The 19883-nt window shown below is 34.5% G+C and overlaps 1 protein-coding gene across 2 annotated transcripts; it reads left to right on the forward strand.

Annotated features, from left to right (window-relative positions):
• The first annotated feature begins 589 nt into the window (after nucleotides 1–589).
• NIMIN-3 (NIM1-interacting 3) lies at nucleotides 590–6473 on the forward strand. Of its 2 annotated transcripts, none has more exons than XM_039033734.2 (2): nucleotides 590–1033; nucleotides 6049–6473. In XM_039033734.2, exons 1-2 carry the CDS (start codon nucleotides 716–718, stop codon nucleotides 6061–6063), a joined length of 333 nt encoding a protein of 110 aa, XP_038889662.1. In that variant the 5' UTR covers nucleotides 590–715; the 3' UTR covers nucleotides 6064–6473. The 2 variants fall into 2 exon arrangements, with proteins under 2 accessions (XP_038889662.1, XP_038889660.1); XM_039033732.2 differs by lacking the exon at nucleotides 6049–6473 and adding an exon at nucleotides 1435–1558.
• Nucleotides 6474–19883: the final 13410 nt, after the last annotated feature.

The following is a 19883-nucleotide window of genomic DNA, read 5'->3' on the forward strand; positions in this document are numbered from 1 at the left end:
AAGAGATCCATTAATTTTAAAAGGTATTGGGCTCATAGACTTAGAGTGTATTTGGAATACATTATTATCAAGTATTTAATTTAAGAGATAAATAATTTTAGAAGAAATTGGAGTATTTAACAACCATCAAAATAGCTTTTCATGTGTATTTTAATTAGATTTTATCAAAAGTATTCAAATAAAAACGAATTTTTTGAAACACTTTTTTTCTCAAGTCAATTAAAACGGGTCCGTAGTAAATAAAAAATTGATAATCTAATGACATTTTGAAAGTTCGTAAATCTATTTGACATTAATTTAAAAATACAGAGACTGGATGTATTTAGAATACACATGCAAGTGTTTATTTAAAAAAATAAGTCATTTAAGAAGAAATTGGAATGTTTGACAACCATTCAAAATAACTTTTTAAGTATATTTTAATCAATTTTATCGAAAATATTTAAATAAAAATGAGTTTTCAAAAATCACTTTTCTCTCAATTGACCCTAAACTTGACTAGTGATTCAAATCTTCTAAGGAGCTGTTGGCTACATTAAAAAATTGGAGGTAAACAAAATTACTCTTTCTCTCTCTCTTTTTTCATTATCCAAATTAATAGCCCATCATGATGAAAATATATTTAAATAATAAATAAAGAAAAAGCTCAATTACTTTTCCATCTTTTCATTGTTCTCTCTATCTAATCCATTTCTCACCATTGGAGGAAAAAGCCATGGAAAGAGGAAGAAAAAGAAGAAAATTGGAAGAGGAAGAAGAAGAAGATGATGATGAAGAGGGAGAGATGAAATTGGTCTTTGCTCTGATTCAAAACATAAAGGCCATGAGAGGCAGAATGAAATCAAAAGAATCACCAGAAGAAGAGAAATCAAAAGGGGTTTGGAATCCAAAGTTCCAACCAGAAGATTTCATTGAAGATGGATATTACAACAACAAATCCAACATCACTCTTCAATTACCAGCTGCTTCATCTTCAACAACAAAACACAGCAATCCCAAGAAAGAACAACAAGAACAACAAGATAAACACAAGGTAGGAAAAGGAAAAATGGGGCTTGACCTTAATCTCTCTCTTTGATTTTTTTTTTTGCTTTTGATTTTTCTTGATTCTGGTTGATTCCGATTCGAGATGAATGAGTTGATGAACATCCACGTGCACGTACAAGATCCAGTGTAGTGTTCAGTCCTACACACTTGTTGCTTAAGTTATGAACGTGCTTTTCAAAATAGGATGATACTTATTAATATTAACGTGGAGTCCACAAATAATTACACAACAAATTTAAAGTGTGAACAAGAAGGATATATGGTACTCTCAGATGATTAAAAAAATTTCCTCTCATCTATACTTGTGTTAGAGGATAGAATGTCGAGGCCAATCATTTGACATCTCGCTTTGAGTTGGGGTTTATTATTATTTGTTTTTTGGTTCAGGTTGGGTCACTCTTCAACTCGGCTTAGCATCTTAAGAACCCATCTTTTTCCTTTTTGGACCTGTTAGGTCTTGTGGGCCACAATGAATGAGCTTTTGTACTTAATTGAGGGTGTGTTTGGAATATATTTTCAGGTGTTTAATTTAAAAAATAAGTCAATTTAGAAAAAATTAGAGTGTTTAGCAACCATTCAAAATAGCTTTTGAAGTATATTCTATACAGTTTTGATCAAAAGTGTTTAAATAGAAATGAATTTTTTAAAAAACGTTTTTTGTTAAGTTAATCCAAATGGATCTGAATCCATAGCCATTCTAGTACTTTTAAAGTTCTCATCTTAGCTATTTTTAAATTTAAGAAAAGTAGAAAACCTCATCATTCATTTCAAGGAAACTTTATTGGAGATAAGGATCACTACTGAAGGAAGAAAGAGAGAATTGTAAATATAGCAATTAGGTTCAAAATATTTGCGTATATAATATAACTGATTGCTATGAAGTCTATCAATAATAGGAGTCTATCAGTGATAGAGTTTATATCGATAAATTTCACTATATTTATAATTCTTTAAAAATGATGCTATACACTTAATTATTAACGCAATTTGTTTTTTAGATATTACTATGTAGTTTCAAACACACATTTAATATTCTTGTTTGTTTCACATGATTTCATTTTTTAAAATCTAAGATATTATTATCCAAGGAACTTTAAAGTTTAAACCCATATGACATGAGTTTTTTTAATACTCTCCGGTACTTGTGGGAGTTTTATATGTGAGAGATGAATAGAATCTGATTAATTAATAAATTAATATCAATTAATCATTACTATTAATTCTAATTAATTACTAAATATAAATATATTATTTAGACTTAATAAATTTCTAATTGAGACATTTATCATTGATACTTTATGTTATCTTAACTATTTAATATAAAATTTTATTATCAATAATTAATATTCTAGTAAATTTATATTTATTTAATTATTTTTATTATTTAAATAAAATAATTTAAATAATGCTTAATTAAAAAATACATTTAAAAAAAAATTAAGTGATTAAATAACTAATCATTATAACAATATATTAAATAATTAAATTTAATTATGACCACATTACTTGTTCTCTTACATTTGATTAAATAATTATCTAGTTTAGTTTCTATATTCAAATTTAATAAATCAGACACATTCATTTAACTTCCAAACATTAATTATTATGCAAATTTAAACACACTTTAATTATTCTAGACATTTAAAACTCAAAAATTTAAAAATTTAAATATTTAATATCTATACCCATGAACTAATATATGCTATTCAAACTACTCATAAAAGAACTACCTTACCCCAATAATGAAATATTTGTTTTAGTTTGAGCCCATTTCATTATTTTTATCACATTGTTCACATTTGCATGTAAAATAATTGGTATTTTATTACCAGTTTAGGGTATGATATTTTTTACTTCTTTTAATGGTTAGACATTTAGAATCGGTTTGATATTATTTTCATTTTGAGTTTTATGTTCCCGTTTTTAGTTATTTTTTTTAATATACTTATCTTATTTGATAATTTCTTAGTTCTAAATTTTAAGAAGTGTTTGTAAAAGATTAGCCAAATTTGAGAGAAAAAAAAAAAAAACAGTTTCTCAAAATTATGTTTTTGCTTTTTTGCTTTTTTCTTTTTTCATTTTCATACATGTTTTCATAATTTTCTCTTGTCTCCATCTTTCATGTTCCTCAATTCTCTCCCACATCTCTCCTCTTTCTCTCTCTCATATCTCTTCGATTCTAATTTTTTTTCTTTTCTTTTTTTTTTTCCATGAAAAAATTATTTTTTTTAATACTTCATTATCATTTCCTTTCCTTTTATTTTTCTTTTTTTCCTCTTCTTTTTAAATCTATTTTATTTCCCCTCGATTTTGGTTGAATTTTAATTTTTTTATTAAATAAATCAATAATAAGATCTTCACATTTTCCATTAATTTTCGAAGAAAAGATTTTTTTTTCTCTCTTTTAAGGTTTTATTTGTGTATGATTGGCTAATGAGAGAATTTATTATTGAACTAGATAAATGTGGGTATGTTCAATTTTCTAACCAAAATGTTTTATTACAATTTGACACACAAATATACCTATTAATAACTCATAAAAATTGACGCATCATTTATCGTGAATAAGTAGGAATAAAGTTGACATTACATAATAAATTTAAATAACATTTGAAGGATAGAATTTATTATAATTAAGAAATACATTTATGTTATTTTGAAAAGAAACAAATAGTTACGAAATTTCTATTTAAAAAAAATAATAAAAAAAGAAATATAATTGTTCAAATATAAAACTCATTCTATAACAATATAGACTTTGTTTGATAATTCTTTACTTTTTTTTTCTAAGAAAATTGTAGTGGTAAAAAACATATTTATTTATTTTAAAAGAATAAAAAAAAATAATTAAGCATTAAATTTATTTTTAAGGCAGGTGAAAAACTAAACTTACCATCAAATAGTGAGGAAACATCCAAAATAATTTCAAATGAAGTAAAAAAGAACACAATGGCTCGACAACTCATATTGGATTAGTTGTTACTCATGTGCAACTTCAATTTTAGAAGATGTATGTTGTAGCTTTAATAAGCTAACAAAATAAATTAAATTTTTTAAAAAAAAACTAAAAGCAAACTTTTAATTTTATTTTAAACTACTGATTTTACTTATTCAATAAATTTACTTAAACCCAAAAATTTAGAAAATATATTTGGTTACAAAAATCATTGTGTGTTGGTAGTGAGTTTCAGAATAATTAGAGCATCTATATAGTAAATATAGGGTTATAAAAAAATTCATGGGACAAAAATTTGGACAACAATGGGTATGGAAAAAAATTAAGGAATAATCAAGTATATAGTAGTAATTATACTATCATTTGGAAAAATAGTAAAAGGCGGAGTACTCTTGAATTATAACAAAACATGTGGATATCACAACTTTTTGAAATCCTAAAATACCCTTATCATTTCTTTTAATTGTAGTGTAATTAATTTGTCATTTGTATTAATGAAACTATAATTAATTGCTCAACTATATATTCTAGTAAGCTTTCAACGCCAACTAACATCAATATTTTAAGCGGATAATTTTTCATTGGATAATTTTTCATAAATCTCGTGATTTAAAAGCTGTTTTGAATTTTTGTATCAAATTTAATAGTTAGTCAGAATATTTCAATCTTCTATAACAACTAATTTTCAAATCTTGGCTTGAAATTTAAAATATCATATTATCTTATTTTTAAACTGTTTTATGATTATCTTATTTTGGATTTTTAAATCTTATATTATATTAGTTTTCATAACTAACTTTTTATATTTATAGTTGATTTTCTCTTAATCATAATTAAATCATTTAAATTGTTTTATGATTATCTTTATTATAAACTTATTTTGAACGTGGAATATATAAAAAGAAATTTCATCAAATTTATAGCAAATACAGTCTCACATGTGTTTCCATTTTTCGTTAACCCTAAAATGCCTTCATCTGGATTTTCAGTTAAAGTGCAACTAATTCTGCCCTTTATCAAACTTTTAGCATAAATCTTGATTTTTTCCTCGTTATCTCCCTACACTTTTTGAATTTTAAAAATTGAATGTAATTTTTTTTTTCAATGATCATATTTGATCTTATCTTCAATTTCAAAGTTTATTTTATCTAATTTTTCAATTTTTACTTTTTCTTATTGATTTTATTTTTTGTTCTGAATCAACAAGTCTACTCTGGAGACAACTTAACCGATCAAATCCATTGGTGCAAGATGAAAGGCTCGACTTAATCAACCACGACCAATAGTTCAAGTCATAGAGTCTCTTCTTTCCAAATTGATTCCTATCGAGCCATTGTGAAAAGGTAGGCCAATCATATAGACGGCGTTGGTATTAACTATTTGCCTTGGGGTCTTATACCCACCTCAACCGATTCGATCAAGGAAGGATATACGATCGTCGAACATTGTTTGTTTCTTTTCTATTCATGAGATCTTCACAATTGACATAAACACCACATCATGATTGGTTAGTAATCTCAATAGATGATTTTTAATTGAGATTTTCATACTCCAATCTAAATCGGTTTGAATGCAATTATTTAGATAAAGTTTTTATCAATCCAACCCTTATTTTCTAAACTAATATTTTGGTGTAGAACCAAGAAAAAAATATTGTTATAGAATTTTGGGTAAGTTCAAAAGCGAAGTAGATGGTTTGGCTAAGTGATTTTCAATTACGGTGTATTTGTTTTTAAGTTTAATGAATTTGTTGGGTGTAGTTTGGAAACTAATTACATTGTATTTGTAGGTCATATAATCTTGATTTTCAGTTACGCTGTAACTAATTTTGCCATTTGTAGATTTTTTTTAGCATAAATCTTGATTTTCTTCTAAATTATCTCTCTACACTTTTGAATTTGAAAAATCGAATGTAATCTTTTTTTTAAATCGAATATAATTTTTTCTTCAAATATCATGTTTGATCTTATCTTCAATTTTAAATTTTATATTATCTAATTTTTCAATTTTCATTTCTTACTGATTTTCTTTTTTGTTCTCAATAGACAAGTCTACTTTAGAGGGTTGACTTAACCGATCAAATCCATTGGTGCATAGATGAAAAACTTGGCCTAATTGACCATCGACCAAAAGTTTAAGACGCAAAGTCTCTTCTTTCCAAAGTGATTCATATCGAGCCATTGTGAAAAGGTATGCCAAGCATATGAATGTATTGGCATTAACCAGTTTACTTTAGGGCATTCTATTCATGACCGCACCATTATTGGCGTAGGAGCCAATTTTGGAGAGAAAAATAGTGGCAACTTGGTTGGAAAAGAGATCGGTGCAGAGTCTGGCCAATCGATAGTCTGTAGATGTTTGTTTTATTTACAATGTAATTACGAATATTTCTTAATAACTCATTTACAATCTCATTTGTATGGTCGAGGGTAGTTTATACTTTTATAAATTCGTCATATTTTATTTTTAATTTGTTTTGCTATTTTTATTAATGAAATTATGATTTACTATTTTGACAAATGAAAAGTTAGAATCTACTATTTTTCTCATTAGCCCAAAAAATAACATAAGTATTGTTCCTAGTTCAAAATGTCCAAATTATTTATATGACATATTTAAATATTTTGATCGAACTACGAAAAAATATTTGTGCTAAGGTTGACATATAATGTTGCCTTAATATTATACAAACTCCTATGAACTATGGAATGACATGTTGGTAAAATTTCTTCCCAAATTGGTTTTTCATTGCTTTAATATCTTCTCTCTTCTATAACGTTACCTACTTCAATGGTTAATACATATATTTATAATCAAAAGATTAAAGAAAATGTTACCCATAGTTTGTACTTACTAATTATTTAGTACCACACCAATGCAAGTTGTGTGTTCCAAGTTCATAAATTTATTTACTTTTCAAAGTTTGAGTTCAATTAACAAGTATATCATTTTTTGATAAGTTAGCTAACAATCAAATGGGGTTAAGTACTATTTAAAATTGATTTGATTAGTCGTTTGAAAATAAAAAATTTAAAACTATCATATCCAATGAAAAGTAAAGTGTTGTTGTATTTCATATTTTCAATATTTTTTTTTGTGACAAATTTGTTAACCAAATCACAATATAAACAATTATTCAAAATCAGTCATCTTGCACTTTGAAATTTTAGATATTGTATCTAGATACATTTAAAAAAAAAAATTCACAATTGTGATCACTGAGTAAAAAATATTTTTAATAATCGATTATATCACATGGATATAGATCCATTTCCCTAAATGGATATGAAAACATAGAACAAAATCATGATTGACATACCAAATTCTAAGTTCTTATTTGAAATTTCAAGGATAAAATATATATATTTTTTAAAAAAATGTCGAGTAACAAGATGCCCGAGACAATGCTAGCATTCTGTTCTTGCGATTTCGAACTATTTGGATCCTAAGAACATACTATGCTTCTCCCAAATTCTTCATTTGGAATTTCATAGCTAGCCATCTCTGAACGTCAGTCAGAAATTCTACTTCATTACCTATGAGTTGAAATCATCAACATATAAGACCAGAAAAGCTGCAGTTTTTTTTGACAATCTTCTTGTAAACACAAAGTTCATCAACATTCTGTTCAAAGCTATAAGATTTGATCGCAGTGTCAAATATCACATTCCATGTTCAAGATGCTTGTTTTAACCCATAAATGGATTTATTAAGCTTGCAAATCTTTTGCTCTTGGCCCTAATCAATAAACCCATCTCGTTGAGACATATAGATACTCTCATCAAGATAGCCATAAGCTGTCTTGACATCCATTTGCCAGATTTCATAATCATAAAAAGTGGTAATGGACAAGAGTATTCTAATAGACTTAATCATGGCAACTGGAGAGAAGGTTTCTTCATAGTCTACCCCCTCTCTTTTAGTAAACCCGTTTTCCATGAGTCTAGCTTTATAGGTATGTACCTTATCAGTTTGGCCTCGTTTTCTTTTGTAGATCCATTTGCAACCAATAGGTTTTACCCCTTCTGGTTGATCTACAAGTTCCCAGACTGAATTGAAGTACATTGATTCCATTTTGAGGTCCATGGATTTATCCATTGGTTTCTATCTACATCTTCCATTGCTTGATTAAAAGTCAATGGATTCTCTACACCATCATCAGGTATGATGACTTGAGTTTCTGTTAAATCCATGTAACGGTCAGGATGATAAACAACCCTCCCACTACGTTGAGGGTTGAAGGACCAGCTTGATCAACAACTTTTGTTTATTTATCTGTAGTTTCTTTGGACATCTCACTTAATACTAGCTTACTACGAGGTTGATGATTTTTAATGTGGTCTTCCTCTAGGACTGTTACATTTGTTGATACAAATGCTTTATCTTCCTGAGGATCATAAAAATAACCACCTTTTATTTCTTTAGGATAACCTATAAATAGACATTTTTGAACGGTATTCCAATTTCTTTGGGTTCTACACCAACACATTTGCTGGGGACCCTCAAATCCTGAAGTGATGTAAACTACCATGTCCAATGTGTTTACAAACTACAGGACCCAATGAGAATTTAGGGCATCAACCCTAACAATCTCCCACTTGTCCTAAAGTGAGTGGGTGTACATAACAACAAGTACAAAACAATAAACTAGGGTACAACAACATCTTGTTAATGTATGATGCCTGAGACAGCGCTAACACTTTGTTCTTCCGAGTTCGAAAGATCTAAATACCAAGAACAAACTGAGCCTCTCCCAAATCTTTCATTTGGAATTGGATCGCTAGCCAGTTCTTAATTGATGTCAGTACACCTACATCATTTTCAATGAGTAGGATATCGTCTACATACAACACTAGGAAAACTACTGAACTGTTGATGATTTTCTTATAGACACAAGACTCATCAATGTTTTGGTCAAAGTCGTACGATTTGATTGTAGTATCAAATCGAATGTTCCAAGATCAAGACGTCTGTTTTAGTCCATAAATAGACCAATTCAGTTTGCAAACCTTTTACTCTTGACCTTGGATTATGAATCCCTAGGGCTGCACAATATAAATGGTCTCATCAAGATTATATTCAGAAAGGCAGTCTTGAAGTCCATTTGCCATATCTCATAGTCATAATATGAGGCAATGGACAGGAGGATGTGGATAGACTTCAACATGGCAACAGGCAAGAAAGTCTCCTCTGTTAGGACACTGATCCTTAAAAGAATTTTATTATCATAACGGGTTGGCACAATCTTCCGAAACAACAACTAAACGATGAACGCATTCTTCATTAAACATTATGAATCAAACAAAGACTAGACGATTGCTTACATTTGTTACCCGTTCGTTTACCAAACTTTAAACAATCGTTTACAAGCTCTATACGACCGCTGAGTAATACTAGACGATTGCTTACAAAACACTCCGCGATCGCTTACGAAATATTACACGATCACTTAGAAGATATTACACGATTTCTTACCGGATATTACACAATCGTCTGCCAAATACTATACGATCGCTGGGCTCTGTTACTCGATCGCTGATGACAGGCAAAAATGCACGTCATTATAGGCCTTTTATTTAGAATTATGAGGGCTGTTAAGTAGAATATGCGGTTATGTTAGGAATTCATGAGAAAACGAGTTTGTGCCTATCGACATTAAGAATCTCGGCTAACCCACTATTATGCGTTCAATTATTTATTTTTGTAGCAACCGTAGAAATCGATGGCATATGCGGGATCCAGGTTATCTCGGAGACGATCGCATGCGCGATCGCTTACGCTCGACGCATGGATATTGAAGCTATCAATCGCATGCGTCCATTGCATGGATGTTGCAGCCATCAACCACATGCGTCCATCGCATAGAAGTTGCGGCCGTCAACGAATGCGATCATCGCAGAGAGATTGCGACTACATAATGATAACCATGCTAGAAGGGCAATCGCAAGGTTGGTGGAATGAAAGCATGAAGCATACATTGGGATTATCAAAAGATGATGTTGACATTTCACCTACCACGCCGCTAGCAGCAGAGATTCAGAAAAGAATCATCGCGCCGCGAGTGTCAGATTCAAAGGAGGTCCATTAATGCTATCGGTGATCAAGCTCTATAAATAAAAGCTGTTGAGCAGAATTTCAGATTATCCAAGGTTTTTCGCCTAAGGCTCCCTGCCTTAGGGCGGATCCTTGTGTTCTAGACGAAAGCGTGAGAAGATAGCTTGAAAGTTCTTCATCTCCTTCAATCATTCCGAGTGAAGATTAGAGCCTTCGCCGGAGTTAGAGCTCGAGAGAGTCTACTCCACCACCCATCATGGCACCACTGGCAGCCTTGACACACATCTGCTGGAAGCAAGACATTGCTGGAAGCAAGACATTGCTTCCAGCTGGCCCTCCATTCTCTTCTATCTTTTGTATTGTATTACATTTTGGCTTAAGGAATTAATACATTTTGTGATCAATGCATTTCTATATTTCCTTCGATTCCATCTCTATCTTCATTTACTTAGTATCCTTTACTTTCATTGCATCACTGAGTAAGATCTTTATAGTATCGCATACTTAATCATGCAGCATAGGAATATGAAGCATGTAGCAAACCACCAGGAGGTGTGTGTTGCGCGAGTGTTATGAGAAAACCTTATTTGCTTAGTGTGAAGCTGTAGCAATGCTTGTCTATAAGCGAACACAATGCTTATCTACGAGTAGAATCAACAACAACTAATTGCACGGGAGGGTAAGTGGTTGGTCGCATTAAGAAATGTAAGCAAGTGTTCACTAGGGATAGGAATAATCTTACGTCAGCCAGGTTTATGCGATTACCTTGTCTTATGAGCGCATCATTCATCATTTAGGCATACTTGGGAGAGTAGTCTAAAAATCAAATCTAAGACTCGAGAGAGCGGATTGGATCGCATAAGCAAGAATAGGGAACTTAGAGATAAGCTTCGTTTGCTACTACACAGCGTATGCACCCTTTAAGTAGGATATGGTGGTATGCGGTCATATAGAGGCTTAGAAATAGGCTTCTCGACACTATCACATATACATCGCATGCGTCTACGTCAAGTGTGTATAGCATGATTGCATAGCTTGCATTGGCTTGGGTTGCCCTTGCGGTCAAGCTTAGTGTTGCAATGAAGACATCTTCACCTTTTCATCTATTTTTCCATACATTTTACCACGCGTTAACAGTTGCCGCATTTCTACCTCTCAGTCATACTTCCACTGCTTTGTTTGTTAGTTAGGAGTAGGAGTAGTTCATAGCTTATCACCCTCATCATTTTTTTATTCATTCGCCGCATACATATTATTGCATACCATTTAGCTATAAGTCCCTGAGTTCGACCTCGGATCACCCAAGAAACTTGCATTCTTGTTATACTTGGCGAGAGCGCAAGAAAACTTGTGACAGGAATGCATGGTCATTGCATATGAGATCAACGCATACATTTCATTCCAACGCATGAGAACCAACGCATAACCTAAGACATGCATCGCAGATATTGCGTTCACTAATTTTCGCGTTCCAAATATACGTCATCAATCGCTTAGAAGAAGAGGTAGACGATGAGCGGCACACTATGATTGAATCTACAGATAGAGACTTTCGAACTCGAACTCTCGAGAGCTCACCTTCCTTACTCTAGATATTCAAAATCCTCTATGTCCTCTCTTTCAATTTCTTTCTTCTTTTAAACTTCCACTTCTCCCAACAAAATTGAAAGTAGTTTAGCTGTGGTCCCCCAACCTCCTTAACCGACTCAACTACCGACTTCCCCTTATCTCCCCTATTCTTTCTTTTTGATATTGCAGTATAATTGGAGGCCTATAATTACCTCCCCCCTCCACTTTACCTTGTCCTCAAGGTAAAATTCTGGGAATTGATTTTGAAAATCATCTAATACCTCCCAAGTTGCCTCATGCTCCGGCAAGCCTTTCCACTTCACTAAACCTTCACGTCCCTGTTGTGACAGCCCAGGTCGAGAGCTCAAAACAACTTCTGGTTCCGGCAGCCATGTGTGGATCGACACTACTGTAAGAAGGTTCAACTTGTAAGCTACTGATCCCACTCTGTCAACCACCTGATATGGCCCATAATACTTGGGAGATAATTTCACATATTACTTTTGCCGAACTGAAATTTGGCGATAGGGCTGCAACTTCAGCCATACCCAATCACCAACTTGAAATCCAACATCACGTCGCTTCTTGTCAGCAAACTTCTTCATTTTCTCTTGAGCCACCCTTAAATGCTCCTTAAGCACACATAGTGCAGAATCTCTATCTCACATTTGTTGGTCCAAAGTCGCATTGGTCATACAATCATCCCCATAGTAAATCAACACTGGAGGTTGTCGTCCATACACAATCTGAAAAGGGTAAAAGCCAGTAAAAGCATTATACGTAGTGTTATACCAATATTCCACCCAATGCAACAAGTTAATCCATTCTTTTGGTCATTGATAATGGGCAGAAATGCATGTTATCATAGTGTTAAGTTCTTAAACAATGCTGGCTTGCATTGATAAAATATGTTAAATTGCATCCAAAAAGCATTAAGTTTATTATATTCCGACCACATGCGTTCAACGCATAGGAATAGTTGATGTTTGTGTTTTTATGTAGAATATGCGTTGACACAAAGTGAAAATTGCGATCATAGAAAATTATTGGTCGAGCTCAGCATTACCACAAGGCTTTGCAGTGATTGTGTTCGCAAACATTTGCCCAAGAAGGATTGTCGCAACTTGGTCGGTGTAACATGATGGGCGCATCTGAGTGAAAGGCATAATTAATTACGATGGGATAGAAAGCTGATGACAGTCGAATCCAAATTAAGTTGACAGCCGCTAACGAATAAGTACATTAAGCTTTTCGGTGATAAATATTCGACACATCAATCAGGAATTAAAGCCCCCTCATCTGCGCAATCATGAGAGAGAAGCCACCTTTCACCCTGGAAGTTCTATAAATACCAAAGGCATCCTTCAGAAAAGGGATTCAGCAGTTAACCAGTTCACCAGTTTACGAATTTGAGAGCTCAGCTCGTCTTTTTCCATAGTTTTCCTTTTTATTTTAAGGCGGAGAAAGAGAAGAGTAAAGACGTCGGAAATCGCCCAGGGCAACTCGAGAGAGAACTTTGAGGCGTAGATGTAGAGAGCGGGTCGAATCTCGCGAGAGCGAGATTATCTTTTGAACACGAGTAGAAAAATAGTGTAAAAGCCTGGGCAGCAAGAGATTGCTTCCAGACCCTTTATTCTATACTTGCATTGTTATTTTGTACTTCATTTTTATATTTATATAATGGAAGTTCTTATTCTACATCTGTTCACTCTCTTAGCACGTATGAGTAGCTAAACTAGTCGAATGGGTTGATAAGAACTAAGCTAACATGACCTAGGAAGTTCATTGCTTGTGATTATCTTGTTTTATGTCGTGCCCAACACCCCTTTAGAGCTACTTGAGAGAGAGTCTAAAGAAAAAACCTAATGACTCGAGAGAGCTAGGTTAGAATCTGGACTCGAGAAAGCAAGATTAGAACTGCATAAACAAGAGATAGGGACTTAAAGATAAGCTCTGTTTGTCAACCTACATCACATGCATCCTAGATGGGAATGATATTATGTGGTCGCCTTATTTCTGTGTGTGTCATGTTGTCATCGCATAAATAAGAATAGAGACTTATGTATAGGTCCTATAGACTTATCGCATATATCGCATGCATTCTAGCCTTAGAAGCCGTGACATTTGCACCGAGAGGTGGTTTATTGTTGTATGTATGTTGCATGATCGCATAACATGAACGCATCTTAGGAAGTGTTAGCCGAAACTTTTCTCAACCCGTTCACCGCATACTCATCGCATTTCCATATTTTATCTACTCTTTCCAAACTCTGCCGCATTTATTTATTTTTTCATCACTGCAAACAACAATCCCAACAATTTATTTATTTATCCGGTTACCGCAAAGTTTTCATAAAAATTACCAATGCAACCTGTTTTTACAAGTCCCTGAGTTCGACCCAGGACTTACTAGGAAACTTAGTGGAATTTACACTTGGATTTCGCTGAGGAAACTTGAGTTCTCAACGCAATTTTACCATCGTATATCATCCATAATTTCACTTCATAAAATAACGCATTAGTCATTCACCACAGAAGCACCTCAAATACATTTCCACGCTGTGATTCACTACCTCTGTCTGACCATCCGACTGAGGATGATAAACTGTACTGCGATGGAGCTTGGTACCCGACAGTCGAAACAACTCTTGCCAAAAGTGACTCACAAACTCCTTGTCTTGGTCCGAGACAATGGACTTCGGCACCCTGTGCAGTTTAACTATTTCTCTACAAAATGTATCTACTACAATACCAGCATTTAAAGGGTGTTTCAAAGGCAAGAAATGAGCATACTCCACAGATCGATATGCTTCCATAGTTGTTTCTTGTTTAATAGCCAAGAATCTTCCACAGATCGATCCCTCTCTTAAAGATCGGAATCAGACTAACATCCTTTTCTTTATGTCTTCCTAATCTTTGAACGACTCTCTGCCTTCCTTCGACCGATACTAGTCTAAAGCGGCGCTATCGAAACTCACAACCGCCACTTTCATCTTCTCATATTCAGTTAACTTATGAACTTGAAAATAGCGGTCTGCTCTGAATAACCACGCGTCTGGATCACTTCCGCTAAACATCGGCATTTCTACTTTCTTGAATTTACTTCAGTCGCAAAGCGCTTCTTCACCGGGTGCTTTCATCAAACTATTTGTTCTGCACACCTTATTGGCATTCGATCCTTCTACCTCTTCCGTCACCCTTGCTTTTCCTTTGGCCATTTTCATAACATAGGAAATGAACATTTGTTGAAGTTTCTCTGCCTGCAATCCCAATAGCTCAATGCTTTTCGCTAACGTTACCAAATTCTCCTCTATGGTTGGCAATTTCTGCATTTTGACTTTAAGTTCAGAGACCTCTTAGTCCAGTAACTCCAGTTTCGCTTCAAAATGTTTTTAAGCCATGCTTGTCCAGGTGGTTGCTCTGATACCAATTTTTTAGGACACTGATCCTTAAAAGAATTTTATTATCGTAACGGGTTGTCACAATCTTCCGAAACAACAGCTAAACGATGAACGTATTCTTCATTAAATGTTGTGAATCAAACAAAGACTAGACGATCGCTTACAGTTGTTATCGTTCGCTTACCAACCTCTAAATGATCGTTTACAAGCTCTATACGATCGCTGAGTAATACTAGACGATCGCTTATAAAACATCTACGATCGCCTATGAAATACTACATGATCGCTTAGAAGATATTACACGATCGCTTACTGGATACTACACGATCGCCTGCCAAATACCATACGATTACTGGGCTCTGTTACTTGATCGCTTAGAAGAAGAGGTAGACGATGAGTGGCACACTACGATTGAATCTACACGATAGAGATTTCCGAACTCCCACTATCGAGAGCTGACCTTCCTCACTTCAGATATTTAAAATCCTCTGTGTCCTCTCTTTCGATTTATTTCTTCTTTTAAACTTCCATTTTTCCCAACAGAATTGAAAGTAGTTTAGCTGTGGTCCCCCAACCTCCTTAACCGACTCAACGGCCGACTTCCCCTTATCTTCTCTATTCTTCCTTTTTTGATATTGCAGTATAATTGGAGGCCTATCATTTTCATAGTCGACTCCCTCTATCTGGGTATAACCCTTTGCCACAAGTCTAGCCTTGAAGGTTTGCACCTTCCCATTGGCACCCTTTTCCTCTTGTAGATCCATTTACAACCTATAGGTTTTACCCCATCAAGTTGATCTACAAGATCCCATACTGAGTTGAAGTACATCGACTCCATCTCGTGATCCATGTAATATCCTCCATTGCCTTCTGATAAGATAACGGATCCTCAACCTCACCAGCAGCTACTATAGCTAGGATTTCAATGAAACCTATATAGCGAACAGGTGGGTTGGCTACCCCCCCACTACGTCAAAGTTCCCTCAACTCTTGAGGTGGAACTGACCTGCTAGATGAAATTCCATCAATAACTCTTGTTGATGGAGCAGGCCCTTCAACAACTCTTGTTGAAGTTTTAGTAGTTTCGTTGGAATGTTCACGCAACACGATCTTACTATGTGGACTGTGCTCCCTCATATGATCCTCCTTCAGGAAGGTAGCATTCGTTGACACAAATACTCTGTTTTCGTTAAGATCATAAAAGTAACCCCCTCATGTACCTTTGCGGTAGCCTACAAAGAGGCACAACCTCGAATGTGATTCCAGTTTCTTTGGATTGGTGTCAAGCACACGTGTTGGGCAACCCCATATGCGGAAGTGACGCAAACTAGCTTTACGCCCATTCCACAACTCCAAAGGTGTTCTCGCAACACTATTGGAAGGAACATAGTTGAGGATATAAGTGGGAGTTCCACTCCAAAACCCTAAAACGAGTTCGGTAAGAAAGCGTAACTCATCATTGACTAAACCATGTCCAACTAGGTTCTGTTTCTCCTGTCTGTTACACCATTCTGCTGAGGTGTACTTGACGTTGAGAGTTGGGAAACGATTCCATGTTCTATTATATAGTTCTAAAACTCAAAATCCAAAAACTCACCACCCTAATCCGATTGAAGTGTTTTAATCCGTCTATCCAATGTGTTTTCAACTTCAGCCTTGAACTCTCTGAACTTTTCAAAGGATTCAAATTTTCATTGCATCAAATAAACATACCCATACTGAGAGTAATCATCAGTAAAAGTGATGAAATACTCATAGCCTCCCCTGGCTCGCACATTCATCAGACCACAAAGGCCAGAATGCACTAACTCTAAAGGCTTTTTGGCTCGATAACCTTTTCTAGTAAAAGGTCTTTTAGTCATCTTGCCTTCAAGGCAAGATTCGCACACCGGTAAAGAATTTTCCTCTAACTCGCTTAGAAGTCCATTCTTCATCAACCTCTCAATCCTATTGAGATTTATGTGCCCTAATCGAAGGTGCCAAAGATGGGCATTTTCCTTAGGAGAAACCTTTTATAGTTTATTTTAAGTTACAACAGTTTTAAACATCTCTATGTTATGGAGGGAACTTGTTGCTAACGGCCTTAGCACATACAAGTTGTTTTCCAGTTTTGTTGAACAAATGTCAACACCATCTTTATGAATAAACACTTTATTCAAATCAAAATGAAGAGTATATTTACACTGTATTAGACACTTTACAAAAATTAAGTTCTGCTTTAACTCAGGAACTACATAAACATCATTCAAAATGATGAACTTCTTCTATAAAGTTAATTGGAGCCCTCCCACTGTCACAGTTTAGACGACGTGCTCGGTGCCTACTCGCATCGTCATCTCTCCAGCCTTAAGCTGTCGCCGGGATTTAATCTCCTAAAAAGAAGAACAAACATGATTAATGGCCCCAGAGTCAATAATCCAGGCAGAATCATCATTCTCCACTAAACAAGTTTCCAAAACTAGTAAATCATATTTACCTTGTTTTGCCTTGGCCTTAGCCTTCTTCTTTTCCTTAATCTATCTAGGACAATTTCGCTTCTAATGCCCATCTTGGTTGTAATGGAAACACTTTCTTTTGTCAACCAGCGCTGGTCGCCTACATCGCTGGGCGACAGGCTGTGGGTTAGCAGGTGCCTTCCCCTTCCCCTTACCACCTTTCTTCTTTTTCCACTTGGAAGTGTTAGAAGTAGAAGGTGCAAACTTAGTCCCTGAGGTCGAACCTCAAAGGAACTTCTTTGAAGATGAAGCAACATTTTGAAGGAAATCAGACATGAGGATTTCCATGAGTAGTGGAATGATCGTTCCAAATTCCATTCAAAATTGAACATACACAATTACAGTACAAAAATGGAAGTTTACAGGTCATGCACAATCCGAAATTACAACATGCTTTACAATAAGATCAATGGATAACAGATACATAGGGATAACAGATACATACCTTTGAAGACTCATGCTTCAAACTCCCTCGATCACGAATGCTCTTCCAGTCTCCAAGACAACAACACACGAACGCTCGGACACTACAATCACAACACAACTCGATCAATAGCAAACTCGAACTCAATGATCTCCAAGATCATGAACCCAACGAACGACCTCCAACACATCAAACTCAGTTAAGTTGAGTGAGGACACCACCACAATGGCTACCTTGGTATTCTCGGTGTGAGAATCCAGAAGTTTGGCTCTGTATGTACTTAGTTAGAGGAAGAGACCGAAGGAATAACAATCGTGTAAACGATTGAGCAAGTGGCAGATGACAAGAGTCTATCGTATAGATGAATTCCCAATCGTTTAGAAAAAGGCAAGCTATTGTATAGCAAAAGCCCCACGATCATTTAGCTACGACCAGCTGAGTGAACTATCGTGTAGTGTCACTACACGATCATTTAGTTCTCTTTCAACTATCGTCTAGTGAAAACAATTCTCACTTGATGGTGATTCGTGAGTGATTTTCGAGAATAGAAACTCTTGCAAATCAACTAAATTTAGGAAAACATTTTTTCTTTTATCTCATGGTTACAATGAAACCACCGATAACCTTCCACTAAATTAGTTATTAGAGAAAAAGATATAATTATCCAATAATTAATATTATTATAAATATATATGATAACCAACTTACCATATTATATTTATAACCTATAGTTTTAATATTTCATCTCATGAAACATATAAATCATAGTTCTTTTTCTATTTCATGGTACTTAATGTAAATCTCATTTACATTAATCCTCCAGCTGATGTATCTCATACATCACACCGATCATATCATATATAATCGAATTTCCTCTTGTCAATTTGAACATTTTAAATCAACACCAAGAACTGATTCTCAACTTGAATCCATTGAGCTACCAAGAGGACCTTATGGACCTGTAGCTTGAAGCTCCAATGGTACATGAATAACTTACTAAACTCTTTAGTCACGGGATCCACCATCCGTTAATTTTCAGGCACTCCACTAAAGATCGACAGTTGCACTGTCCTTACTACAGATATATTTTGTGTCCGTATCAACCAATCAACAGTGTGATAACCCTTCACAGATCGCTTGTAAATACAACTGGGCCAATAACTGTTATGCACCTGTAGTTACATCTAACTTCTTAAGTACCACTGATCCCTTTAACGAACATAAGTCATAGTCCTACTATGACTGAGTCCTCTCTTCCAAAGAGAATCTGTGGCCACTATGTTAAGACCCAGAATCAGCCCTTAAGGGAGCAATCTATCTATTTACCCCTACTATAGGGAAGGAGTGAATTCCAACTTATGTAACTGAGTTCCTAGCTCTCAAATCAGACAAATCCCCAAAAAGGTAGGCATGTTGAGTTTGGCAATTTTGCCACTGTCACCCATACTAATCAAAGGACCACCTTCAAAGGTAGAAATTCCCAAAACACTTAGGATTAAGGTCATGTCACCTACGGTCGTTTAGGTGAGATGTAAGTCTCAAGTATAAATGGCGTTATATAAAGAGACGAATCATCTCGTGGTCCAGTCTTATACAAACTATTTGTATAGGACACCCCCGCTCGCATGTCACCACATGCATGACTAGGATCTACCATCTATAGTAGTTCACAACACTTGCAAACCTCTACAAAGTGGGCCATATCCATAGTGTCACAAGGATCAGGTGTCCCTCCTTAATCCTTATATTACAGACCTTAAGGCATGATCCATTTGTATATCTCATATACATGTTAAGTTTACATACATTAACCATGGAGCTTTGTTTATTGGATATGAGTAAATGCCAAATAAAACAACTCTTATTTTATTCATAACAATGTGTATAGTTTACAAACTACGAGACTCCGGGAGAAACAGGACACCAATCCCAACACA

The sequence above is a fragment of the Benincasa hispida genome, chromosome 6 (assembly GCF_027475165.1).
Source record: "Benincasa hispida cultivar pf3 chromosome 6, pf3_genome.v1.1, whole genome shotgun sequence".
Lineage (NCBI taxonomy): Eukaryota > Viridiplantae > Streptophyta > Magnoliopsida > Cucurbitales > Cucurbitaceae > Benincasa > Benincasa hispida.

Bases quoted from the DNA above. Each gene is read 5' to 3' on its own strand.
- NIMIN-3 (XM_039033732.2), top strand. From the start codon at position 716: ATGGAAAGAGGAAGAAAAAGAAGAAAATTGGAAGAGGAAGAAGAAGAA. The intron at 1,034-1,434 runs GTAGGAAAAGGA...TTTTTGGTTCAG, and splicing joins AACAACAAGATAAACACAAG to GTTGGGTCACTCTTCAACTC.